The following is a 27,000-nucleotide window of genomic DNA, read 5'->3' as shown; positions in this document are numbered from 1 at the left end:
TACGTGCATGTGCTCACCGAGGAGCGCCAAGCCTATTATCTAAAGCTGATGTGGAGCCAAGATATCGTCAAACTCGCATACCAGCTGCGTCACAGGGTGCGACATGTCACATGTGTGGAGTCTGAGGACAAACTTGTGACTCAAAGCATGTATTAGTTACTGTAAATATTTCTGCCTGATGTCTGTTGACACTGCAGCAACTATAATGATTTTCAAGTGGAATTACATGATTTCTTGTCAAGGGGCTATATATTTGTGTTTAATCTAAAAGTCATGAGGCTGTCCTCTTCACCAGTTTGTTATTATGTCACCTTGTTAAAGAACAACTTGACAGTACAGTATAGTCAAGCATCTCTCCACCAACCATTTGCCCGCAGCCAGACTTGAACTGTTAGCTTCTGTTTGCAAAGCCCAAGGCCTTACAGATGAGCTACTGCTAATATTCCAGAGTAAAACCTGTGACTAACCAGTTCAAACTGCTTTGATGCGTCCTTTCAGCTAAAAATGTGATTATACCAGGGACAGGACAAGGGCTTAAATATTCCAAAAGTAGCACTTCAAACCACTTCAAACTGTGGCAAGTGGTCAGGGCCAACAAGGTCGACTGCTGGCCTAAGCACTTTAAGAAATGACCTATATTTAGAACTTAATATTCTCATGTTTGTTTCATTAAATAGTATTTATTCCCAAAAGTCTAGTCTCTTCATTTCAGAGCATTTCTCCTGGCTGCGCTGTTTCCAGGTGTGTATTGTCCATGTCAGATTTTAGCCTCTATCTGCTGTGTCGTCAATCTAATCTGTCCAAGGACCTTCCGAATCAGTAGTACCGGCTGTTTCTTAAACCAATCGGACTTCAAGATGGTCTTCCCAAGGCTAGCAAGATGGCCCTCGATGATGTCAGCATTTTCCCCTCCTCCGTTTGGTCACAGTAAACTGAGTTCAGAAAACTATTTATCCCATTTGACTAGCACGTTTGTAGCGGTTCACATTAATATACCTAATTAGCTATCATTTCTGGTATGATGTATCTTATCTAGGGTTGGCATCGCTCAACACAATGGTGTTGTCACGTTAGTAGATAAATATTGATTCTGAACTGCTCCAGATTTATCTGGCAGTTGCATTACATTGTGTATTTGTGCATTATTGATTGTTTCTGTCATTGCAATGTGACATGGTGGTATTAAGTCAAGTAAATCCACACTGAAGGCCCAGGTACGAAATGCACTGACGCCACTGATTCCTTGAGTTCAGTTTTCCTCTTTTCTTTCCATTCATGCATTCATGCATTTTGTAATAAAATAATATGGTATGGATGAACGTATGTCACAAACGTGAGACAAATATTTCCCATTATCTTATCAGCGCTGCAGTCACGCACTTCCCCCCCCCCCCCCCCCCCCCCAAAAAAAAAAAACAAAAAAACAACGTGTTCCAGTGAGCGTGCTTCAGTGTTAAGGGCGGAGATGAAGTGCTGAGGCAAGTGGGCGTGACCGGTCGCACTCAGGTCAATATTAGAACAAGTGAAAAAGGAGGCAGCGGGCAGTGTTATTGAACGAGTGCAACGATTTCCTATGAAACAGAAGACAAATTGTCTCTGACTTGACGTTGAGTTGTTGGCGAGGGCGGCGTGTCTTCCGAAAGAACCCATCTAGGTGAGTGATTTATTTAGTTTAACTTTTTTTTTTTTGACAACACCATTGCGAAACAAACGAGAACGTAGACATTTGTCCCTGTGTTACATTTCAACAGATTTACTCGGTAAGCACCTGCTGGCCATATTTGGTTTCAATGGAGCCCACCCCCGCGGTGTTAAAGGAGATGTTTTTCATCGTCTTACGTGGGAAGTCACGGAAAGGCTTCTCCCGGGGTTGCATCGGACAGGTGGAGGCAGAGACGCAGCGCGGGGAGCTGATGGGGCTTCTCTACCGCGGGGGGGCCAACGCGGGGAGCCCCAAGAACGGAGGTGTCGTGCGGAGGGAGGACACGTACCCCCTGAGCCGCCGCCAAGCCCAGCTTCTCCTCTTCGTCTCCTCCGTAAGCAAACGCCTGAAACAGCTGTGCAACCCACAGCTGTTCTCGGCCATCTGTGAACTGACTGTGGATGACCTGGTGGTGGTGAAGAACAAGAAGGCTCACCTGCCGGGACAGGTGAAGAACCTGATGCAGATTGGCAGGAAGGAGAACAAAGACGACCTGCAGATGCTGGCGTTTGAAGTGGAATTTGTGGTGGGTCCCGTTTCCCATATTGCACTGGTAAACAACATTTCAGTAGAACAGGGAACCCCTGTGATGATAATCCTCAAGTGTGCTGCGCGGCGCCTCAGGCTATAGTAGATGAGTGTTGTTATATAACTTGACCGACTGTATGCACCCAAGCAGATTGAATGTAGCCTACTCTATAGACCAGTCACAATCTAAGTTGTCAGTCAAACAAACACGAAAAGCAATTAAGAAACCCTGAAATATGGGTTTAGTTGAGCATATGGACAAATTGTGTACTTTCTTTTTTTCACAAACTGCTTTTCTCTGCCTGCCTTCCAGGACCGTGATCTGACTTTGTCTAAAAAGCCTGCCCCTCGGTCCCTGTTCAGTGCTGCAGACATCATCCAGGTGGTCCCATCTAACTCTATCCCCATTGGACTAAACTGGAACACTGGCCAACACGGTGGTAAGTATGGGGTCAATGCTGCATCCATCTATCCATCCATATTCCGTACCGCTAATCCTCAATAGGGTCGCGGGTGTGCTGGAGCCTATACCAGCTGACTCTGGGCGAGAGGCGGGGTACACCCTGAACTGGTCGCCAGCCAAGCGCAGGGCACATATAAACAAACAAACATTCACACTGACGTTCACACCTACGGGCAACTTAGAGTTTCCAATTAAACCTACCATGCATGTTGTTTGGGATGTGGGAGGAAACCGGAATACCCGTAGAAAACCCACGCAAGCGCAGGGAGAACGTGCAAACTCCACACAGGCGAGGCCGGCTTTGAACTCGGGTCCGCAGAACTGTGAGTCAGATGTGCTGACCATTCTCCACCGTGCTGCAGATTTTGCATTATCAGAGAAAAATGTACAATCGAACCTTTGCAATTAGCTGTCATTCATTCCAGGGTGTGTACCCCACCTCTTGCCCCAAGTCAGCCGGGATAGTCTCCAGCACACCCGTGATCTTAACAAGGATAAGCGGTATAGGAAATGGATGGTTAGATAGATATGAAATGAAATGTGGTGTAGGAGAAACAAATGGTCCTGTTGCTTAGGAATGCAGAAGAGTGGAGTCATCACATGGCTTGGTGCGTTTTCAGAGATCTCGACATATTTCAAACATGCCGTCTCCCTGTGTTGTTAGCCAACAGCATGTCACAAGATTCAAGATAACTGTATATGACTTTTTCACCTGGAACCTCCCTCATTCTAACAGGCACAAACAAAAAGGCTGTAATGCGCATCAACTCCATGGCAAATATTAGATCCCATGGACAAGTGAAAGAAAACCAGAAAGAGAAGAGCATCAATCCGAGTCGTAATCACAATCCATCACGTGCACCTTTGGAAGTGGGGTCCTTGGTGGAAGTGGTGTCCAACACGGGGGTCACGGTACATGGGGTTGTGAGGTGGCTGGGTATCCCTGTCGGAAAAACATCTGAATGGGCTGGAATCGAATTGGTGAGTCTCGAGATGATATTTAAAGAGTTTCAACTTATTTTGGAAAGATTTACAATTGATTATATCTGTTTTGTGCATCAGGACTACAATGTGAACCATTGCTCTGATGGAACATACGGGGACCAGCGGTTGTTCACCTGCAAAAAGGGCAGGGCTTTGTTTGTCCCTGTCACTAACTGCAGCCCCGATAGCAGGTTTGTCTGCTCCTCCACAGCAAGTGACACCATCAACCAAGTGGAAATACCTCCAGGTTAGTTGCTTGACCCAATGGAACAGCAACCTTCTGAAAATTAAACTATATACAGTACACCGATGGCATCATTTGTTGGCATTGATCTATCATTTGTAATGACTTTTTAACGGAATTATTTGCCGGAATAGAATGTCGGCCAGCTCTGGAGCAATATTTTCGTATTTGTGTCCATTCTTGGCAAGTTACTGGTCACTACCCCAAGTTTGATATACAAATATTTATTTCACCATCTTCACTGCTGTGAACTACTTTCACAGGATGCTTGGACCGGGGTTGACTTCTAAAATTATTTCCTTTCACTGAACACTGAAACCCTTTCCAATTCATTAACTAATTGCAACTCAAGAAAATTGCATCAAACCTAAGCAAGATTATTTTGCTCTCAGCAAAACAAAACATGAAAAAATATCAGGTTGTTTCCGCAGAGAGGAAGGCTTCAAAGTAGCCAAACAGGTCAGGAACCAAAATGCTTGCATTCATTGGCTTCCATTTTTATCATTGCTGAACTGTACTGTATATGTTTATTTAGTGGTGTTCATCATGTATTTATGTAGAAAGTTTAAGTTCCTGAGAGAAACTATATTTGTTTTGAGCAAGAAAGTTAGCGAAAGCCGCCCTGTAATCGCCTGGCGACCAATTCAGGGTGTACCCCGCCTCTCGCCCGGAGTCAGGTGGGATAGGACCCAGCATGCCCCTGGCCCGAGTGAGGATAAACAGTTTGGAAAATGGATGGATAGTTAATGAGAGCCTTGTTGAGTCTCTGGCAGGATGAGAAAATAGTTCTGATCTAATGCAATTGTTAGTTTCACTGTAAATGGGGCATGATAGACCTGCGAGCCCACTCTTGAAATGGCCAGCGTTTCCGAAAGTCTATGAGATTACAGTTTGTCTGTGCAAGATTAAAACCCTTTATATAATTACCACAGCACTGCACATATTTTTGAAAGTACTAAATGTGTTGCTAATGATACTTGATGTATCACTGAAAGAACATGTTTTTTATGTGGTCTAGTTCCTCCATATGTGGACTCCGAGGAGTATGTGGCACCTATTGCTGAATCAGAGGTCATGTCTTTGTTAGTGGGACGAATGAAAGGGATTCAGGGTCACATCAACTCCTGTTATCTGGATGCCACTCTTTTCAGGTAAAACCAGTTCACCACCCATCAGAGCTCCTGACTATTAAGTGGCGCTGTGTTGTAATCTGAGTTTTGATCTTGAATAATGTCAAGTGACAAAAGAGTTAAGTGCATCCAGATAAAAGTTGTTTATTTGTTCCTTCAGTTTGTTCAGCTCGTCTGTGACCCTGGATAATATCTGCCTGAAGCTTGCTGACACTGTGCAGCCCATTGCTTCCACACTGAGAAAAATAGTCAATCGTTTACGCAGGTATTATTGCTTTCCTCTAGTCGATACTATATAGTTTTTTTGTTTTGTTTTTTGTTCACATAGTCTCACATTTAGCTTGCAAAACAAACATTGACATTTGCAATAACCACAAGTGGTAAACATGTTTTGATTTCTTCATAATATGGTGTGTCTTTGCTCATGGCATAACGTGCTTTCTTTCCTTGCTCTCAATTGTTTTGCCTTATGTCACTCACTGACTTCAAATGCATTTTTTTGCAGACAAGGGTTCGTGCCTGCTGCAAGTGTAATGAATTTTCGCAATCAGCTTGGCTGTGACACCTTTCGAACAGAGGAAAAAGGTCCATATTTTTCTAAATCATTTTGTACTATAGTGGTTTCACGCTAAATAGCATGGTTGTGAAGTGTTTTTTCCCCCCACTGCAGACCCAGAGGAATTCATCACGCTTCTCTTTCAGAAGGTTCTTTGCATTGAGCCATTGCTTAAACTCCGGTATGAACTTGAGCAGTCCTCTCTCGTTCGTATGGCTGAGTTAAGTTACTAAATACAAGTTTCTACCAGGTCGAGAAGTGAAAGTTATCAGGAGACCTACACCTTCCAGATCTTTCTGGAAAAAGAACAGATTGCCCAGATACCCACAGTTCAACAGCTACTGGACACTTCCTGCCTGTCGTGTGATATCAAGTTTGAAGAGGTACAGTTAAATGGATTCCCTCAAGGGAGGACAAATGTGAAATACTTCGCCATTCAATCCTTTAAATCTGATATCATATTTTACCTGTTCCTTAGATGCCCTCTTGTCTGATAGTTCAGATGCCAAGGTTCGGAAACAAGTATAAAATGTTTTCTCACATCATTCCCTCCATGGAGCTGGACATGACGGACCTCCTATACAACTGTAAGGAACATGCAGAATGTAGCAGAAGAAAAAAATATTACATAATTTAACTCTTTGCTAATATTAGCTCTGTGTGTTTTTACAGCTCCGAGGCAATGTTTCATCTGTGGACAATTGGCAGCGCATGAGTGCCTCCAGTGTCTGCCAGATCACAAACTGCATCCAGGGAGAATTAAACAGTATTGCACAACCTGCAACATACAGGCAAGGCAATTTTTGGGGGTTGTATATAATCCCCTTATTGTTAAACATTACTTCCTACTCATTTACTACTTGTTTGTTTTAAAGGTGCACAGACATTCCTCACGACAGGGGCATTCCCCAAAGCCTCTGTCAGTTCCAGCTGAGGTAGCCACAGATTGCCCTGCACCTCTGCACACAATGCAGCTGTTTGCGGTGCTATGCATTCACACCAGCCACTATGTGTCCTTTGTCAAATCTGGCTCTGACCCACACTCCTGGCTCTTCTTTGACAGCATGGCAGACAGATGTGGTGAGGATCTTTAGTATTCTTTGTCTTTTTTTAAAAAAATTTAAGCTAGACGATAACTATTTCCACAAAAATGTTCGTGCAAACGTTGACATGTTTTGGTTTTTAAATGAAATGGTTGCTCGTGACTGTTCTGTTCTGATAAAGCAGTCTCAACAAAGACAGATAAGAATGCACTCTGACTTCTTTGTCGCCTCTATCTCTTTTCAATCTGATGTCTAATCGCAACACCGCTCTTCCTTACAGGTGACGATCAAAGGGGCTTCAACATCCCAGAGATCCAAGCTTGTCCAGAGCTGGGTGACTTTTTGTCCCAGTCTGAGGAGGAGCAGGCACGGGCTAACCCCTCGTATGCTCCTGAACTTGTGCGCCGACTGTTGTGTGACTCCTACATGTTTTTATACCAGAACCCAGCAACGACTCTTTCCAGTTCAGACCATCGGGAGCCTTAAATGTATGAGGACAAGGACGCTGTGTTCTGGCAACAGTGCCTTAATAATAACTTTGCACTTTATCAACCAGATTTTGCTTTTTGCATCCGAACAGCAGTGAGTGGAATTGTTTTGACATACCACGAAATGCAATAATGTTCAGAAGAAAATGCTGTGGTAGCTCACTACAAATTTGTTTGACATATTCGGACATGCCAGGAGTACAACAATTATTTTTTTAAATAGACATTTTTAATGCCTTATTGTATTGTCCTTTTGGTTGTGAATTATGGCTATTTGTGGTAAGATTTTAAATGTAGCATGTAAATGTTTTTATGCTTTTTCTTTTCATTTTATGTAATAAATAATCTACTCAAGCTTTTGGTGAAATGGTGTGGTCTAGATTGACAGTGGAGACCTAAAGGGTAATTAGAACATCATTGACCACTCATCTTTTGTCTCTTGACAAGTGGAATGGAATAAGTACCAATATGGTCACATCGTGTTTACTGTAAACAATTGCACAGCATCATTTGAATGTTTGAAAACATAACAGCTTCACTTTACTCAGTCAAAACCAGTTCAAATCTTTTAAGATGCAACAAGGAAAATTAAAGGTGCCTTTTTTTCTTTTTCTGAATGAACCGTTTTATCAATATTCAAAGTTACATGAGGGGTTGTGGGAGGCTGGTGAATGTAGTGTAACGTGGATTTTAGCGCCCTCTTTTGGATGGAAAAGGAGCTGCCTACACAGGATGACTTCAGCAAACGGAGTAGACATCGTTTCACGTCATCTGTTATTTGGCTTGCACACAGGTTCGCCCAAACACGCATCAGACACAATTTCGTTACTGTTAAACTGAGAGCATTTATGAAAGTTGCTGTGATGAGTGAACTAATTGAAAGCCATAGCATTCTTTTTACAATCTTGCCTGAAATAACAAAGGGACATAGATAAATATGCAAACATTAACCATGGGGTTGCGTGCACTTTACTACTGTTGTTATAACAGTAAGTTCTTTTAATTTATGTTTTATTTTTGTTTGTTTGGGACATTTCTTTCAGTTACTATAGTCAGAAACATGCCGGTGACCTTTACATTCTGTATCGCACAACTGTAGTTTGAAACTCCTGCGTTGTTGCGTGATAGCCGGCGCTGTCGGCTCTCAAGGTTACTGAGGGCAGGTTGGCCTGCCATGCGTTCCCTGGCCTGCATTCTGGTCACCTCCATAGTTGAAGTCGGAGCACAACACCATTCCAAGGACCAGAGGATTTCATTCAAACAAGGGTCATTATCGTAGAGTAAGCAAAACAATTGACAAAATGTTTATCTGTCTGTATTTTCCTAGTTGCCGTCATGCACGTAGCCTGCTCTGTGGCTTCAACAAAAAGCAGTGAGCCTGGGAGGGCTCGTGCTGCTAAAACGCAACACGTTTCTCCAAAGGAGGAGCTCCACTGCTGCTACCATTTAAATGTGGACGCATGCGCACTGCAATTCAATTGGGACTTCACGTCTTACACAACCCAATCCTTTCTTTATTCTGCCCTCTTCTGCTCGCCGGTGTGTGGTAACCTCTCACGTTTGTCATTTTTTTTTTCTTTCTTGTCAATCACCGCTTAGGAAATGAGTGGGGACCATTCCCACAACGAGGACCAGGTAACGCTGAGCACATTTTGGGACGCCAGCATCAGTGATTAGCGCGTACATACTTGCTCGCATTGAATTTGTTTGGCTTGACAGGGTAACTTGGCTAACTGAACAGTGGCTGCTAATGCGCGTTGGCCGAGTGTGTTCACTAAGTCTCCTCATTTTGTTAATAATAATGTACTGACAACTTGTATTACATATTTGTTATGGATGACACAGGGGTATGCTGGCGAGTTACCGCTTCGTCTTGTGTGGTTAGACGCATACTTGAATAAAAGAGTGCCGTAAGGCTGCATTTAATGTGGCGTTAGCATTTCGCTGTAGCATTCTAGGTATTAGCCGCTAAGTCATATCACTAGCCAGCGTAGCACGCTAGCTCACCGAGCTAAGATACTGCCCATTTGCCATCCAGCAAGTTCAAAGTTAGTTAGCTGCCGGCTGGTTAGCTTCTACCAAATGTAACCCTTGTCTGTTTTCTAATATATTTCAGATTGACTGTGGCTCTCGGGTCAACGGTAAGCGTGTTGCATTTCTAATATACATCGGGGTTAATATGCTTTTATCAAATATTGCACATATCTTCGGTGATAAATGACAACATGAGATTAGTTTAGAGCAGAGGAGAGAAATGGCGTCCAGAGACTAAGTCCTCTCTTTCACTCACAAGCGTCTATTGTTCAAACGGGAGGTCTTGCTACAGCCGTTTGGAAAAGAATAAACTCATTTCGAAAACATATTTGGAAAGAACCAGAGGTGTTTTATCCGTTTCTTGTGTTAAATATAGCCGCCGGTCACGTTAAACGGGCGAACTTTCCAGCTGAAAGTGAGGGTTTGGGGGTTGAGGACTTAGTCTCTGCGCCATTTTCTTTTTCGGCGCAGCGGCCTGACTATTGCGAGCTGAACCCAGAGGTGTACATGCCTGCATGGCTCAGAGGGCGCCCCATCTCGACTCCACCACGTTACACTCAGCAAGATGATGTGAGAAGCGATAGTAATTGCTTATTTACTACACGATTATTAGTGATCTGGTAACAGGGGGTTCAATTTTCCTTCCCCAAGGAGAAAGAAACTTTTGACAGCACACTGCTTCAGACAACATTTAAGTTAACTCAAAAGTAGCAACGCGGGCCTCAAGTCTACACTATTTCAGGCCATTTGTTCAACTTAATTGAATGGTCCCAAATACGATAAATATGACGAATGACGAGATGATTGTCTGTTTTTATCTTACAAAATTGACACTGGTCTGAGAGGTAGCAATATTTTTTGGACACAAATGGCTTGAGTGTCACCTTTAGTACCCATTTCCTTTTTAAAGCACTTATTGCACAAATGCAATATCGCTGGTGTTGAGCCGAAACCTCCTATAGCCAAATTTTGTCACTTTTTCATATTTTTTCACATATTAATACTAATGGTTTAGTCCCCACACACGTATGTTAGTTTTGCAAATTATTCACCAATCTGAAGTGCTGAAAATGGCTTGGTCTCTTTGACGATGGAGTTTTTATGGTGCAACAAACATGGCATTTTGGGGGGGTTTCCTGCAAACTGATGTTAAGGAAATACAAGGATTCTGCCTGACATATTGCCTGACATATTACATATTACTGACATATGACATATTACTAAAAACAATAACTGTTTTTAGTAATATATTGGATGAACACAAGGTTAAGTCTGCCCTGTCTAGCCTCGTACACATAATTTTCAGAATCTGTTTGGACAATACCATCAGCTTTAGTGATTTTGACCCACCTGAAATCTCTCTGATGTCTGCTCTTACTCACCCATTATACTAAAACGACGTCTGCGTCTGTCTTCCTTAGCTGAAAAGTAGGGCAACAGGAGAAAACTGTTCTTTTACGTGTTATGACCTGTCACTGTTTCAGATTGTTTTAAACAAGGGCTCATGTTGCAAAGGGGGGTACTGTGTTGCTCTATTTTTTTATTTCAAGTGATATTTTTTTTTCTTTGAGAAAATCCTTGCTGGAATGAAGGTGTGTGTATGTATGTGTGTGTGTGTGTGTGTGTGTGTGGGGGGGGGTTTATATAGATTATAATAATTTATACAACACTCACTGCACATCTTATTGGGATATACAAATGCTGAAGCCCTATTTTTGATTGCCACTGTCTTCACATAACTGTCTCCTTTTCTTATAGACTCCCACAGGCATAAATATAAAGAACACAAACACAAGGACCACAAGAAGGATAAGGAACGGGAGAAACTAAAGCATGGAAATGGGTATAATTTGCATTTTAGAATGCACCCTGACTTCGGTGGTGCCCAATAAAATTAGTTCCACTAAATCTAATCGCGACATCTGTGTTTTTCATTTAATTGATGCAACAGTGACCACTCGTCTGACAAAAAACATCGAGACAAAGATAAGGACAAGTTGAAGCACAAAGATGGCAGCACAGACAAATTTAAGGACAAGCACAAGGAGAAGAAGGTGGTTGAAATTAGTCTTTGCATGGATTTAACATGATATATTTTCCCTGTAGGTTCCTCCTGCTTTGTCACATCACTCCTAATTGCACCTAGAGTATCTGTCATCTAAATTCTCTGAACATGTACACTGTTGAGTAATGTCTACTACAAATGTACAATGATGTCTTATGTAGTTTATTTCTGCAAAGAAAGTGGTAATAATACAAAAATGTTTGAAGGGAATGACTGTTGATTAACAAATGTATTTCTCTTTTACAGATGAAAATCCTTGATGGTAAAATTAAAAAGGAGAAAGAGAATGGATTTGCCAGGTATTTATGTTCTGGTTTTATTTCAAGGGATGAATTGTCATTGCATATATAATAACTGAAGCATGATTGTTTTGCCGATTAATTTTTTTTCAGCCCACTACATTTGAAGTGTGAGCCTGACGATGACTTGTACCACTCCCCTAAACACGACAAGTCTCTTAAGAGGCAGCGAGATGACGATGAAGAGTGAGTGACCAATAAACTGTCATCTTGGTGGTCTTTTCGGTCACTTGACATTTTTAATGTTCATTTTTCAGTTATGATTTTAAGCCCAAAAAAGTAAAGACTGAAAATGACAGGAAGGACAAGAAAAGGAAACAAATTGAGGTAAGTACATAACCATGTGCAAAAACGTGTGTGTGTGTGTGTGCGTGTGTGTGTGTGTGTGTGTGTGTAACATTCATTAGGGCTGGGCGATTAATCGAAATTGTGATTTCGATTTTGGCTTCTCACAATCATATTATTATAATTGAAGAAAAATAATTTCCGGTATGTGGCGCGAGTTGTGTATGCAAGTTCCTGCGTTGTGAACGCACCCTGTGTTGCTTGTCGCAAGCGTGTTGACATGTTCTTCTACTCTCCCAGAGTGTGCTTTAAGCTGTTTATTGACACCCCAGTTGGAGCTTACTGTAAAACTAAACGCACAACAAAAATGTTTACACACATTGTATATTAAATACAAGACGCATTGTTTCAGAAATCGCCATCTTAATGCTAACAGTCAATTGAAAACCCTATTGACGGACAAGCTAAAGTAAGCATTAGCTTACGAGAGGGATTTACCTTAAAATCATGTATCTTCACACACAAACACTATAGTAACACACAGGTGATATAACAATACTCACGGGCATATAGTCTTCCAAATCTTATAGTCTCCCTCAATCGAGTTTGATAGTTTTATTATGACTTTCTTCTTCTACTTTTTTTATTTTATTTTAATTTTTTTTTTTTTTTTTTTTTTTTAAAAGCTGGCTGTAAATATGCCGCTCCATCCATGTATCGCACCACACTGCCCCTAAGAAGCCAAGGTGTGTATAGGAGTAACAGCTACAGTCATGGCTTAGTATAAAAAGACAAACTCCCCCCGCCCCCCCTGACTGTCTGACATGAAATCAGACTAAAAATTTCCTGTTGTAGGTCAATTAGGATTACCAACATTTCTATTTGCTAAATGCCAGGTTATTGAGAGGATTTATTTTTTTATTTTTTATTTTCTTTATATAGACAAATATGTGTAATAGATAATACAGTCACCCTAGGAGTACCAATGTTTTTCACCATGACTATTTCGTTTAATTTTTTGATTTATATTTTTTTAATATGAACTGTAAAACATTATCCTGATATTATTTCACCAAATCAATTCAATTGTAATTCAGATAAATTTGGTTGACTACATGACAAATTCTTCGATATTGCTCTGGAGAGTTTATTTTAGTACCACCAAAGTGACATGCCTCACTCAGAGATTTCATGCAACAGGAACATTTTAATTATTGTTACAGTGCTGCTGTGTTTAACGCTTAGGGACATCTTAAATTAGTATTTAGTTAGAACATAACCCCAAAATTACTAAGCATAATCACTGTATTGTAGTTATAATAACATAAACCTAGGGGCAATGGTAAATTGCATTGTTTACTTATGTGGTCTTATGTTTTTTTTTTTTTTCTTTTTAATTGTTGTCTTTGGGCTTCATCACAAAGACCCCCTAAGACACAGGGTCTTGGTTTACTAATATGACCTTTTTGGGTTTGAAATACATGTATTGATTGAACTTTTTTGGAGAATTATCTGCAACCTGCCCTTGAATAGCTTCCATCTTAAACAGGATTGTTGTTTTTACTGCCTAGTAATAAAGCTTATCAGTGGGATCTGTTTGATTTGCTTTTTTCCAGTAATAAGATATGAAAGGTCATGGTTCGCTTTTTGAAATATTTATGATAAAGATCATTTTGCATGTTTTAATTTTTTTACATCACGTGGTCTTAAAGTGAGTTTAAGTTTGCATAATTTGTTTCAACCAGACAGTCAGGCTTTCTGTACTACAGATGTGAATTGCAGCTTGGGTTTGGCCAACTCAGTTAATTTTCTCTTCCCTTTTTAGGACGTAAAGCCTAAAAAGACAAAAGATAAAAAAGGAGAAACTGCTGATGGAAAAAAGAAAGCAAAAAAGGAACCAGAAGAGAAGTGGAAATGGTGAGTTAGTTGTGTTTTTGTGAATACCGTATTTTCGCGACTATAAATCGCAACGTATTAAAAGGCGCAGTCTCAGTTACGGGGTCTATTTCTGTATTTAACACATACACAAGGCGCACCGTATTATTGGACGCAGGCACGGTGAAACATACGCTAGCTTAAAACATACTGTAGCATGCATGCACGCTAAATCAATGTTTTTAAAAAGGCAACGGGAGCAAAACTGATTTTGGTTGTACTTTTATTGAAGTATTTAACAATGTACTCGTGTTATTTTTTGATCAATCCTCATCCATAAATCCATCAAAGTCCTCATCTTCTGTATCCCTCTTGTCATTGTCGAAGTCAGTCTCGTTGCCGGGCGGCTGTTCAGCAATGATGCCGGCTTTCGCGAAAAGCTCAGACAACAGTCAAAGCAGATACCTTAGCCCAGGCATCCACTTGCGAACCATGGATTCGTTGATCCTGAATTCTCTCGCGGCTGCTCGATTCCCATGTTCCTCCACGTAACTGATAGCTTGCAGTTTAAACTGTGCTTCGTAAGCGTGTGTCTTCGTAGGTGCCATTTTCGGGGGTCCTTAGACAATATATACCTAATGGGGGCGTGCCTTTAGCGTCCTCTTTCACACGTACCCTTCCCCCTTTAACGTCCGCATGCTGTCCTTAGTCCCGTCCGCCTTTACTCCATATAAGCAGCGTGTCGGCAGAAAATGCTCCCAGTCAGTCAACCGGCGCGCTCATCATTCACACAACAACATTTACAGATTTTGGAACTCGGTCCACACATAAGGCGCGCCACATTATAAGGCCCCCCCCCTGTCCACTTTGGAGAAAATTTTAGATTTTTAAGTGCGCCTTACGGTCGTGAAAATACAGTAGATGTGGTGGGATTCTGTCATGCGTTATAATTTTTGCCACTGGTTCCAGGTGGGAAGAAGAGCGATACACAGATGGTGTCAAGTGGAAGTTTCTGGAACACAAAGGACCTGTGTTTGCCCCACCATATGAGCCCCTCCCTAGCAAAGTCCATTTTTACTATGATGGTAAGAAACCTATGTTTGCATAACACCACTTCCCTGGCTGATCAATACATCTTTTTATCTTTAAGGTAAGCCAATGAAGCTCAGTCCAGAGGCAGAAGAGGTAGCCACATTCTTTGCCAAAATGCTGGACCATGAGTACACCACAAAGAACATCTTTCTCAAAAACTTTTTTAAAGATTGGCGGAAAGTAGGTGGAAAATAAGACAAGTAGTTTTTCTATACGTTCTCCAATCTTTTTAATTAATGGGATATTTTTCTAAATTCAGGAAATGACCACAGAGGAAAAGGCTAAGATCACAGACTTGAAGAAGTGCAACTTCTCTGAGATGTCTGAATACTTCAAGGCTCAGTCTGAAGCAAGAAAGGCAATGTCCAAGGAAGAGAAATTGGTAAACTTCTATCACTTTTATGACAATGCCAAGCTCCCTTGATTGATGCGTGGAATCAACTTTACATCAGTTGAAGTCTTGAAATCCCAAAAGATTCTGGTGACACTGAAAGTTGGTTACAGTGTCCTTGGTTTATGACTGAGTTCTGTTCCTACAGCAGTGATGTAACCTGAATTTGTTTGTCACGAACACACACTTAAACCGTACTAAAGTCATAATTACAGGAAATATGTCTGTATTATTTGCTACTTGTATCAAACACACGTCTTGGCCATACGTATAAAACAATCAAATGAATAACGGTAAGCATGGCAGTAACTGGGCATGTTGCCTGACATTCCGACACCACCAAACTGTTTAATAGCGCCATCGTTAACAGTTTGTCATTATTCATTATCAATCCTTATCGAGGGATTTTATTTTTGGTTGTTTACAGTGAGTGAAACCTAACTGACGAGTCTATGTATTTATCCATCCATCCATTTTCTGAGCCGCTTCTCCTCACTAGGGTCGCGGGCGTGCTGGAGCCTATCCCAGCTGTCATCAGGCAGGAGGCGGGGTACACCCTGAACTGGTTGCCAGCCAATCGCAGGGCACATACATACAAACAAACAATCATCTGCACTCACATTCAAACCTACGGGCAATTTAGAGTCTCCAATTAATGCATGTTTTTGGGATGTGGGAGGAAACCGGAGTGCCCGGAGAAAACCCATGCAGGCACAGGGAGAACATGCAAAGTCCACACAGGCGGGGCCGGGGATTGAACCCGGGTCCTCAGAACTGTGAGGTTGATGCTCTAACCAGTCGGACACCGTGCCGCCTCTATGTATTTATAATTTCTTTAAATTCATGGCATTGTTTGTCTTTTTTCGTTCATAGAAAATAAAGGCAGAGAATGAGCGCCTCTTACAGGAGTACGGCTTCTGCATCATGGACAACCACAGGGAACGTATTGCTAACTTCCGCATTGAGCCACCTGGCCTGTTCCGTGGTCGTGGAGACCATCCTAAAATGGGCATGCTGAAACGTCGGATCAGACCTAAAGACATCATCGTCAACTGCAGCAAGTTAGTGCTTTTCCTCAGTGCTGTGAGGCCTTTATTGGCAGCAGCACAGTTAAGTGCAGGGTGTTTGGAATGTCACTGTGCACTCATATTTTTATTGAACAGACATATTTTACAATAGAATAGAGAATGCACATATATATATATATATATATATATATATATATATTCTATATTGAAACATATCTGTTGATTAAAAAGATGGTAAGTGCACAGTAACTTTCCAAACACCCTGTATTAATCTAATGTGCACACAGGGACTCCAAGCACCCACAGCCTCCTCCGGGAACAAAGTGGAAAGAGGTTCGTCATGATAACAAGGTGACATGGCTGGTGTCGTGGACTGAGAACATCCAAGGTTCTATCAAGTACATCATGTTGAACCCCAGCTCAAGGATCAAGGTAGGCTGCAACCTGATCTACTGTACATGTATGGGCTTTGTTTGATCATTGAGCGTCGTGGTTCCCTCCTTATTGTGTGTGTGTGTGTAATGTGACATCATTGTAGAGCTGTGGAATATTATCTTTCTATGTAGTGTGATATAAAAATGGGGGGGGGGGGGGGGGTTTACTCTGCGAGCCAATGAGAACATGGCTGTCAAATTTATTAGGATCTCACAGTATTATGTTCAACGAGCGGATTTCACTCTTATTGCGACCAAATCCAGTCCAAACTGGCACACAAAAATGGTCATTTGACTTTCACAATAATAATAACAATAATTTAGTAAATTTTCCAGACAGTTGAAGCACTTGTTTTTGTGTTCACTCTGAACGGAGCAGGAACCTAACAGGATGCTAGTTTGTCAATCACTGGCGAGAGCCGACATACTTGAGCTTATCCTTTCACATTCAGAGCTAGCTGGGTTTACTTTAGTGTTCGCGGTGCTCGCTTCATTCTTAATCAAAGCGTTTTGGGCTATCTGTACCGGACAGTCGGGTTTGGTTGATGTGGTATTTTCAAGAATCAGTCTTGTTTCTTTTTTTATTCACTTTATTGAAAGTTCACCACACAGAGCAAAAGTGGCATCCTTATAGCGACTTAGAAATACTTCTTCGACTCTTGTTTCTTCAGCTCCTCTCGACATACTCCTTTTACGTGGTGCCCCTCAGTTTTCGGACTCTGAACTGTCTCAGGCTAAACTTCAGACTGATTCACGACATTTGGGTAAAGTAGGGCCTTTCGAACAAGTTGACTAACTTGCGTTACTAAAACTCTGATTAAATTAAATGGTAGTTAAATGTGACTGTGAATTTTAATTCTTTGCATTTGACTGCATTCTTTGAAAAGGGATTGTGCTACCAGATATTTTGAATGGTATTTATTTGGCCACTGGATATTTTTCATTTGTATTAAAATTGTGTACATTTTATTGTGTTCTATTAAAAAAATATTTTTATGAACAAATGCAATAAAAATAAGACACACTGATTATCTTAGTTTAATAAAAATAAGGCATTTGCAAATATCTAGTTTTTGGAAAACAATGATAAACATTTTTACCTATTTTCTGACAGAAAATGTGGACCAATCAAGTAACTGAGTATAATGAATTTGTTTGTGAATTTCCACAGTTAATTTGAAATAATGTCCTGTTTTTTAATAAAAGGATGGATGGCTAGAAAATGTTTTTTAAACCAATTCATCCATTAATCGAATGTTCTAATTGGAAATCTGTGGGTATACCAAAGTGAAGTGTGTAGGCCTCAGTCTGATATGCGCTGAACAGTTACTGCAATGTAGTGGTCAAAACGTTTGACCCAATCGTTTGTCATGTAACAATACTGTCGTCTGTTTTGTTTGTGTGCAGGGAGAGAAGGACTGGCAAAAGTATGAAACAGCCCGTAGACTAAAGAAATGCGTGGACCGCATCAGGACCCAGTATCGCGATGACTGGAAGTCCAAGGAGATGAGGATCCGACAGAGGGCTGTAGCGCTTTACTTCATTGATAAGGTGAGCTACACCTCGCCCGTGTACGTAGCTCAAAGTTGCAAGGTGACAAATTCCTTGAACGCAAGCTTGGTCTCGTGTGGTGCAGTTGGCTCTGAGAGCAGGTAACGAAAAAGAGGAAGGCGAGACCGCCGACACGGTGGGCTGCTGCTCCCTAAGGGTGGAACATCTCAAACTCTATCCAGAGAATGACGGTCAAGAGTATGTTGTGGAGTTTGACTTTCTGGGTAAAGATTCCATTCGATATTACAACAAAGTCCCTGTGGAAAAAAGGGTGAGTGGTCCTCTAAAGAAAACTCTCTCACTGCAAACTCTTACTCATGGCTGTTGTTTCTCTTTAGGTTTTTAAAAACCTACAGTTGTTCATGGAGAACAAAGAGCCAGATGACGACCTGTTTGATCGCCTGAACGTGAGCTAAAAAATATGCAGTCGCACCTCAAAGTTCAACCGCAATCCATTTCAAGACACCAAGCAACATTTTATCATTGTCATACAAGTAGGAGCAGAAGTTAACCAGCCAGTATTTAAAACAATGAAGATGCCAAAAGGTGCAGCAGGCATTGGATCAAACAGTAGAATACGTAACTTGAGTTGCACTGACAACATTTGATATTTTTGAACTCTAAAAATAGTTAGAACTTTGGGGTACATTTGTTACCAGCGTTTTGAACTCCCAAGTGGGCATTCCAATTTCAAACAGCCACTGAACCTCTGTACGTACAGAGGGGTCCTTGGTTCATGACGGAGCTCCGTTCCAATGGTGGAGCCCTAACCCAAATTTATATGGGCGTTGGAAAAAAGTTGTAGTCTATAACCAACGTAAGCTAACGCGGTAGTAAAGTCATGATCACAGTCAGGTCATAAACAGGGATGCACAGGGGGGGTGTGCATGTGCACTGAAAATATAAAAAGTCCACTAGATTTAATTGTATCATTGCACATTTGCATACCGGGGGGCTCGAGATTAGTGTTGTCATTCACGAACGACTCGTTCGAACGAACAAATTGTTTGAGTGCACGTATTAATGGAATCACTTCACGAATTGCTGCGATTGGCTGGCAACCAGTTCAGGGTGCACCCCGCCTCCTGCCCGATGACAGCTGGCATAGGCTCCAGCACTCCCGCGACCCTAGTGAGGAGAAGCGGCCCAGAAAATGGATGGATGGACTTCATGAATTGATTCGTTCCTCTCTGTTTAGTTGAGCTCAGCCTTTGGTGCCCAAGAAATGGAAACAGTGCCACGTACGCGCGGCAACGGTGTTTGAGTCCACGCGCACGGGCCTCGGGCGAGGCGGTGGGCTCTGTGGGGTGTTGGTGTCCTGGTCTTGCTGCACAGACCGCTACGACAGTCTGTCAAAATATGTCATTTGTGTTTAATTCATTTATTGAAGTTTTCACAATAATACAGATGTGTACAATGACGGCATGAGAAAAGAAAAACCCACCCCACACACTTTCCCACTGCCACAGAAAATATAGTACTTCGTATGTCATTCTTGTACCTTTGTTGATGGCTGGTTAAAGAATGTCTGTCAAAATATGTCTTGACGTGAAACCGGATCGTGGTGGAAAAAGGAATGGGGACCGGTGCCCCTCAATGGTCACTCCCACCCGTCGAACCCAACCCCATCATCTTTTTCCTGGCAGTTTGGGCTGGCGCAACCACGGTCCTTCCCCTTTTGCCATAGATTTTAACTAGTATGACCCCGCCTGTGTGGAGGTTGCATGTTCTCCCCGTGCCTCTGTGGGTTTTCTCCAGGTATTCTGGTTTCATCCCAAATCCCAAAAACATGCGTGGTAGGTGGATTGACTACCCCAAATTTGCCCATAGGTGTGAATGTGATTGGCTGGCGACCAGTTCAGGGTGTACCCAGCCTCTCGCCTGAAGATAGCTGGGATAGGCTCCAGCACGCCCGCATCCCTAGTGAGGATAAGCGGTACAGAAAATGGATGGATGAAAATGTCCTTACGGGATTATAAAATATGTATAAGTACAGGTATATACAGAATGCAAGGTATGAAATGATATACAATGGGCTTTATATTTGTGGGCCGGAGCGCAAATGGTGCGCATCTTGATATTAGTGCCAGCACAACGCTTGCTGCGCATTTCCCTATTTGGCAGAACGGTTTGTGCCAAACTGAGGAGGGGGGGGCGGATAGTTGTGTGATTTGTCTTTTGTCTGGAGCATGTGACATTTTGGTAAATGAGGGCTCTATTTCCAGTGATACATCTTCATTTCATGCAAGCACAAGACTCACTGCGTGTTGAATCTGATGCAGTGTACATACAGGCACGCAAGGTCGTTTTTCGTGTGCTGATTTATTTCATCAGTGGGCATCCAAACCGCTTAATCATTTTCGGAATCAATACATTGGATGCATTAGTATTTTTTTATTATTATTATTTTAAATCCACGTACCGGCTGGCCCACAGGGGTGGAAAGGAATGATCGTTTGAGGGGATATAAATCAATGAGGTCCGCGGACAAATTTTTGTCGCCAGCGATTTTTCGCTAGATCATTCTCTGTATAAGGGTTGACCGCTAAAGTTAAAGGCTCCAGTCTCACACGCGTCACTGAGTTCTCTTCTGCGTATATGACGTCACCATATGCCGCTTTTAAAGGGTATGATGACATGACCCGCTTCGATTAGCGTGTTGAAGTCTGTTGCGGTGATGCCCACACCAGCGCGGATGTCCAATTTTAAATGTATGTAAATAGGGTACGTCAGTCCACCAAAGTACCAAAGCCCTCCCGCCTCGCTGAGAGAGCAGATAATACGTGACCTCTGCAGATGTGTGGTGGATCAGACTTAGTATTTCATTCATAAATATGTGAACAGCTGACATCGAACCCTCTGAATTAATGTACAGACCCTTTCCAAAAAAATTGAATATCATGGAAAAGTTTATTTCCATAATTACATTAAAACAATGAAACTTTTATGGATTATAGATTCAGGTCTCACAATTTAAACAAGTACTTATTTGTTTATCCATCCATCCATCTTCTGTACCGCTTATTCTCACGAGGGTCACGGGTGTGCTAGAGCCTATCCTAGCTATCATCGGGCAGGAGGCGGGGTACACCCTGAACTGGTTGCCAGCCAATCGCAGCATATTGAACCCAACTGAGAAAATGTAACCAATCTGAAGCAATTTAATGACACCTGGGGAAACCTGTGCAGGTGCTTTGAGTTTTGTAGATGATTAGTGGGTGACAATCAGCTTAAAACATTTATGGCTTACAAAATTTGTACTGATTTCTTCACAGTATACACATTTTTTGAATTCCTGATTTCGTGGGTTTAAGGACCTGGAAGCTCAAATTATGTAAAAATAAACAAATACTTGAAAATGTTTAAATTGTGGGCTTTGAATTGATAATCTACGAAAGTTAAACTTTTTGAATGGAATTATGGAAATAAATAAACTTTTCCATGATGTTCTATTTTTTTTGGAAAGGATCTGTATAAAGCAGTTCATTGGAGACATCATTATCATCGTCATTATTACCCCATTTTTATTTATTTAATCACCCAACTGGCCAGCACAGAGCTATGGGTGGAGATAGATTCTTGAAGTCCACAGACATATTTGTCACCCGTGGTTATCCCCAGCTCATACTTCAATCACGGTTCCTGTTGCCACACGGGCAAGTGACAATGCTCCATGCAGTCACGCATTGATCGCTCTCTCCATGCATGCAAGACCGTCAATGCACCTCACTTAAAGAGAATGAATGAATTTGAGCCGCTTTGATCGGCCGCGAATGAAGTCTGCTGTGTTTATGCCCACCGGCGCAGACAGCCCCTTTTTGTTAAATACACTGGCTGCACGTGTCTGCGAGATTACGACAACCCGGTCTAACCTGCCCCCTCCCTCACAGAGACACGCTACGCGCTGTGCCGGATTTGCGTTTGTCAGGAAAATAGAGCCCAATGTGGTCTAAATGAATGCCTGTTGCAATAGCTATGTATGGACAGGCTGTGTACCAGCTGTGATCTGGCTCAGACTATCCATCCATCCGTTTTCCATACCGCTCATCCATGCTAGGGTTGTGGGTGCTTTGGAGCATATCCCAGCTGACCTTGGGCGAGAGGCCGGGTAGATCCTGAACTGGTTGCCAGCCAATCGCAGGGCACATATAACCAAACAACCATTCGCACTCACATTCAGACTAAGACAAATAAAACAAAGCGTATGCAAAAAGACCTAAAGGACAACAACAAAAAACGTGCACCTCTGGCCGTAGATATAAAAAATATAATAATCAAACGAAAAACAGGCGGTGTGATGGTAACTCGGCATGATTCCTGTGCTCTGTCAACGCTGCGCAAACTAATTTATGGTTGCAGTGTGTAAACGAAGGACCCTCTGTATTTGGAATGTTGGCATTTTGTTCATTTTGCTCACTTTTGGCAGACTTCAATTCTCAACAAGCACCTTCAGGAGCTGATGGACGGTCTGACAGCCAAAGTTTTCCGTACATACAACGCATCGATCACCTTGCAACAGCAGCTCAAAGAGCTTACAAATGGTACGCTGCCATTGGAAAATCTCAGCTCAACAAGCCAAACCAGATCATTGTCAAGAATGTTCTTTAAGTTCATCCTTAAGAATTGATAAGCGTCTTTTTCGTCACTATTAAATCAATGTTGTTGCTGTTTCCTCTTTAGCGGATGAGAATGTTCCAGCCAAGATCCTGTCGTACAACAGGGCCAACAGAGCTGTGGCCATCCTGTGTAACCACCAGAGGGCTCCACCTAAAACGTTTGAGAAGTCCATGCAGAACCTGCAGACTAAGGTGAGCATGGGATGTGCTTTTGTTTATCATCACACAGGAAATGTCACATTGCTGGGCAAATGATCCAATGACAGGTTTTTATGTGGATAAATCTCCATTTTCTTCTTGTGGGTGCTAAAATGAAAGTTTCAGTGCAAACTAGAATTGCGAAAGGCTGCAAATTTTGTGGTAAATTTCCATGGGAATTGGAAAAAAAAAAGTATTCCAAATTTGAAACTTTCCATGGGAAATTTAATCGAAAGATGTCGTATTCAAGCATGCATGTAAACATTTTATTTTGTTATAAGCAGACATCCATGCAAAATGGATCTCCTTGATCACATGTGAGGTCATTGCAGGACCTGGTCTGCTCCATTTGTTTTTTCACTTCACTCGAGCAGCAGGGTATCTGAAGCAGTGGTGGTTTTTGACTGATTTTACTGGGGGGCCAGGGGTTTTGTCAAAGGGACACACACACACACACCCACACACACACTATTGTTGAAGTTGCTTCACTGTATTTACGTATTCATTCATGGTATTTATTAACTGCATTCATTGGTTTTGATGCTATTCAGTAAATTCTTTCATTGTATTCTAAAGCCTGACAAGGGACGAAGACTGCAAATTAGCTGACGCTAGACATCTAGACATTTTTAAAGGCAATGGAGAGGAATACACATTTCATCAGCCCAGCATATATAACGTTTGGTTTTGTGTTGTGGTTAAGTTAACTAACATTAGGTAAAAGCATGCAATCAACTCAAGCTAACATGCTTGCTCTGACAGGTTGCTATTATCCATCCATCCATTTTCTGAGCCCCTTCTCCTCACAAGGGTCGCGGGCGTGCTGGAGCCTATGCCAGCTGTCATCGGGCAGGAGGCGGGGTACACCCTGAACTGGTTGCCAGCCAATCGCAGGGCACATAGAAACAAACAACCATTCGCACTCACAGTCATGCCTACGGGCAATTTAGAGTCTCCAATTAATGCATGTTTTTGGGATGTGGGAGGAAACCGGAGTGCCCGGAGAAAACCCACGCAGGCACGGGGAGAACATGCAAACTCCACACAGGCGGGGCCGGGGATTGAACCCAGGTCCGCAGAACTGTGAGGCTGATGCTCTAACCAGTCGTCCACCATGCCGCCGGTTGCTATTATATCATTCATAAAGTTGGCCAACAATAATTTTTGACCAGAAATCTTACCTTTATTGTTCATAGTAATTGTTTCTTCGTTCTGATTGCCTCTGGTGGACGGTCATTTTGTGCTGCGGTTTTCACCTTTTATATCAACAAAATGCACTCAAATAAATTAAGGATTAAGGACTTGAATATTTAACTTGAGCCAGGCGCATTATTTCCGCCTTTTGCGGTGCTGCAATAGCAAAATGTGAATGATTACAATAGCTTACAAACAGTAGGTTCTGTAGCGCTGGGAGAAGTGGATGAGGATTTCCCTTCATGCCTAGCGACATGTTGTACATTGTTACAGTAATTAACGTGTCAATCTAAATGTTTGACGTTGTTTCCCCCCATAATAATACTGTTTTACTCACCTGTTGGTTTTCGTTGTTGTCATACTGTAAGTGTAGGTTGTGCTCTGTGTCGTGACTGCTGACTAGTTTTCACAAAGTGACAAGCATATGATTAGTCCGTATGAGGTGCTGATGCTTGGGAGGAGAGACTGTTGTAGCATGTATTCATAATGGTGATTTGTCTGAACTAGACTCACCCTCCGTGCCACATTATAACAAGTCGGCCCGAGATACACCCAAGTTATCGACGCAATGTTAAACAAACTTTAACTTGTGGCCCCCCTGTTACATAGTAAGGGGGGCGAGGGTGAAGGCCCTGAGTTACAGGGGTTCTGCCCTTTCCCTGTCCCGCCCTAAGAACTGCCACTGGTCTGAAGCTTGCTCATAGCTCACATTTTGGCTTGCATCACAAAGCAAAAAAACGAGGCGGTAAGAGATGGTAAATCAAGGTACCACTGTGCTGTAGTCAGACTTATGCTAAAATGTCCCCCCAACTATATGTAGGTTGCCTATTAAGAGCCAACCTTTATTTTTTTTATTCCTGGTTTGTTCCTGTTCTTTCACATGAAAGGTTTTCAACTTTCAAAAATTCTTGGAATTTTGCAACCCCTACTCAAACTTATTTTTTAAATGGTGCTGAAAGTTAACATGTTGCAAATGTAACAGTCAGTGAGTTGTTATCTTGATTTGTCTTAGATTGAAGCTAAAAGGGACCAGCTGTGTGACGCTAAAAGGGAGCTGAAGAGTGCCAAGGCTGATGCCAAAGTACGGAGGGATGAAAAATCCAAGAAGTGAGTGGACTTTTATAGATGTGGTGCCACGCGTTAACTAACGGGCGGTTTCTTACAGCCTTATGTAATCGTGACCCTTCACCGTATAGGGCTGTCGAGACGAAGAAGAAGGCCGTCCAGAGGATAGAAGAGCAGCTGATGAAGCTGGAAGTGCAGGCGACCGATCGTGAGGAGAACAAGCAAATTGCGCTCGGCACTTCGAAGCTCAACTATCTCGACCCTCGCATCTCTGTAGCTTGGTCAGTGACGTTTAATTAAAAAAAAAATATTTTAAAAAATAAACACAAATGTTTATATCCAGTAAATGTGTCCAGCCTGCTAACTATACTTTCTATTCCCAGGTGTAAGAAATGGGGCATTCCCGTTGAGAAGATCTACAACAAAACCCAGCGCGAGAAGTTTGCTTGGGCCATCGACATGGCAGACGATGACTTTGAATTTTAATTCCAGGTTATGGTTTTAACTCTACTTTTTAATCGGATACTTCTTTTTACTATACTGAATTTTTCTTGATGGACTGACCCGATAAGGTTTTGGCAGGAGAAAAAGATGAGATGAGGCCACCATTGAGTGGTAGTTTAAACATCTGATCTGCGATCAGGCATCCAGCTGAACTGAGCATCAAGGCATAGTGCCAGTAGTCGGATTGCTCCCTCACCTTTTTCCTCCCTGTGACGATGCCTGAACTTTGAACTCTGTGGTCTTTTTGCTTGCGTATTAAGCAAAAAAACAAGAAAATGCTTTGTATCATTATATCTTCATTCACTGTTTTTTTGTTTTAGCCCCTTCATTGTATTATGAATGAATCTATATTTTGATAAAAGTCAAATCAAATGAATTCCTTAATACCACCCACAGGCCTTTTGAGGACAATGACAAGTGTGTGTGTGCGTGTGTGCGCGTGTGCGTTAGCAGGCCCGACCTTAAAAGCTGTCTGTTTAGGGTGATTATTTTAAACTGGACTATTTAAAATGGTGTTTAGCATACAGATGTCTGGGAAGTGGGCAAGCTTTTGGGGGTTGGAGTAACACTGCAACCATGTCAACATTTACTTAAGCAAGCAGAATGTGAATATATGTTTTAAAGCCTTTCAATCAGGGACTTCTTTTTTCAGTGTAAATGTGAACCAATCATTTTGATCCTGTCACTTGCGAGCCCCCATCCCCTGAAGCTGCTACTCAGCCCCCAAAGTCGACACCTGAGTTGAACTTAATTTGTTCCTAGAAAAAGAATCTCCCCTGTTACTTGAATTCAATGTATTTAAGTCTGTAAAAGGAAAGTGTTTCTCATTGGAGAAGAGTGTGTGAGGGATATCAACTTTGCCAAAAAATAATCACCAATCTGTTACAATTTTAGGTAGATAATTGTGTAAAGAATGAGGTTAAAGCAATGTAACATTTTAATGTGAATTCATTTTATTCCACTCTTATGATAGGAAAGTTGATGTAAGTAGTTGTAAAGTCAACATCCTATTCCTGTTTTACCTTTTTGTCCTAGCATTTGATCATGTTAAGTTGTATGCGCATTGTAGGTTAAGAATATAAATAAAAACCCTACACACGAAAAAGTCTTTTTTTTTTTTTTTTTTTTTACACTAGTGTATGGTGTTGAAGTAGCACAATTGAGGATGTCTTGTCTGTCCTCGGGTACTTATAAATGTCAACCTGTGCTCGAAAAACAATGAAACTTGTAT

General features: G+C 41.9%; 2 protein-coding genes across 3 annotated transcripts; both read left to right on the top strand.

Annotated features, from left to right (window-relative positions):
- The first annotated feature begins 1,512 nt into the window (after positions 1-1,512).
- cyldb (cylindromatosis (turban tumor syndrome), b) lies at positions 1,513-7,492 on the top strand. Its single transcript, XM_061687843.1, has 14 exons — positions 1,513-1,654; positions 1,752-2,228; positions 2,544-2,670; positions 3,430-3,674; positions 3,756-3,924; positions 4,940-5,072; positions 5,212-5,316; positions 5,557-5,636; positions 5,722-5,788; positions 5,858-5,990; positions 6,086-6,194; positions 6,280-6,398; positions 6,483-6,687; positions 6,931-7,492. The coding sequence occupies exons 2-14, from the start codon at positions 1,791-1,793 to the stop codon at positions 7,134-7,136; spliced, it is 2,136 nt and encodes a 711-aa protein (XP_061543827.1). The 5' UTR covers positions 1,513-1,654; positions 1,752-1,790; the 3' UTR covers positions 7,137-7,492.
- Positions 7,493-8,636: 1,144 nt separating this feature from the next.
- Positions 8,637-26,868, top strand: top1a (DNA topoisomerase Ia). Of its 2 annotated transcripts, XM_061686925.1 has the most exons (21): positions 8,638-8,773; positions 9,255-9,279; positions 10,931-11,015; positions 11,124-11,226; positions 11,484-11,536; positions 11,630-11,722; positions 11,794-11,863; positions 13,647-13,738; positions 14,666-14,781; positions 14,847-14,968; positions 15,048-15,170; positions 16,053-16,240; positions 16,495-16,639; positions 18,049-18,192; positions 18,278-18,463; positions 18,531-18,599; positions 22,619-22,733; positions 22,873-23,000; positions 25,213-25,307; positions 25,397-25,546; positions 25,649-26,868. In XM_061686925.1, the coding sequence occupies exons 1-21, from the start codon at positions 8,741-8,743 to the stop codon at positions 25,749-25,751; spliced, it is 2,238 nt and encodes a 745-aa protein (XP_061542909.1). In that variant the 5' UTR covers positions 8,638-8,740; the 3' UTR covers positions 25,752-26,868. The 2 variants fall into 2 exon arrangements, with proteins under 2 accessions (XP_061542910.1, XP_061542909.1); XM_061686926.1 differs by lacking the exon at positions 25,649-26,868 and having other exon boundaries at positions 8,637-8,773; positions 25,366-25,452.
- Positions 26,869-27,000: the final 132 nt, after the last annotated feature.

This window comes from Phycodurus eques, chromosome 10 (assembly GCF_024500275.1).
Source record: "Phycodurus eques isolate BA_2022a chromosome 10, UOR_Pequ_1.1, whole genome shotgun sequence".
In the NCBI taxonomy this organism is placed as follows: Eukaryota; Metazoa; Chordata; class Actinopteri; order Syngnathiformes; family Syngnathidae; genus Phycodurus; species Phycodurus eques.
Note: the sequence above shows the minus strand (reverse complement) of the source record. Positions and strands in the feature narration are given on the sequence as shown.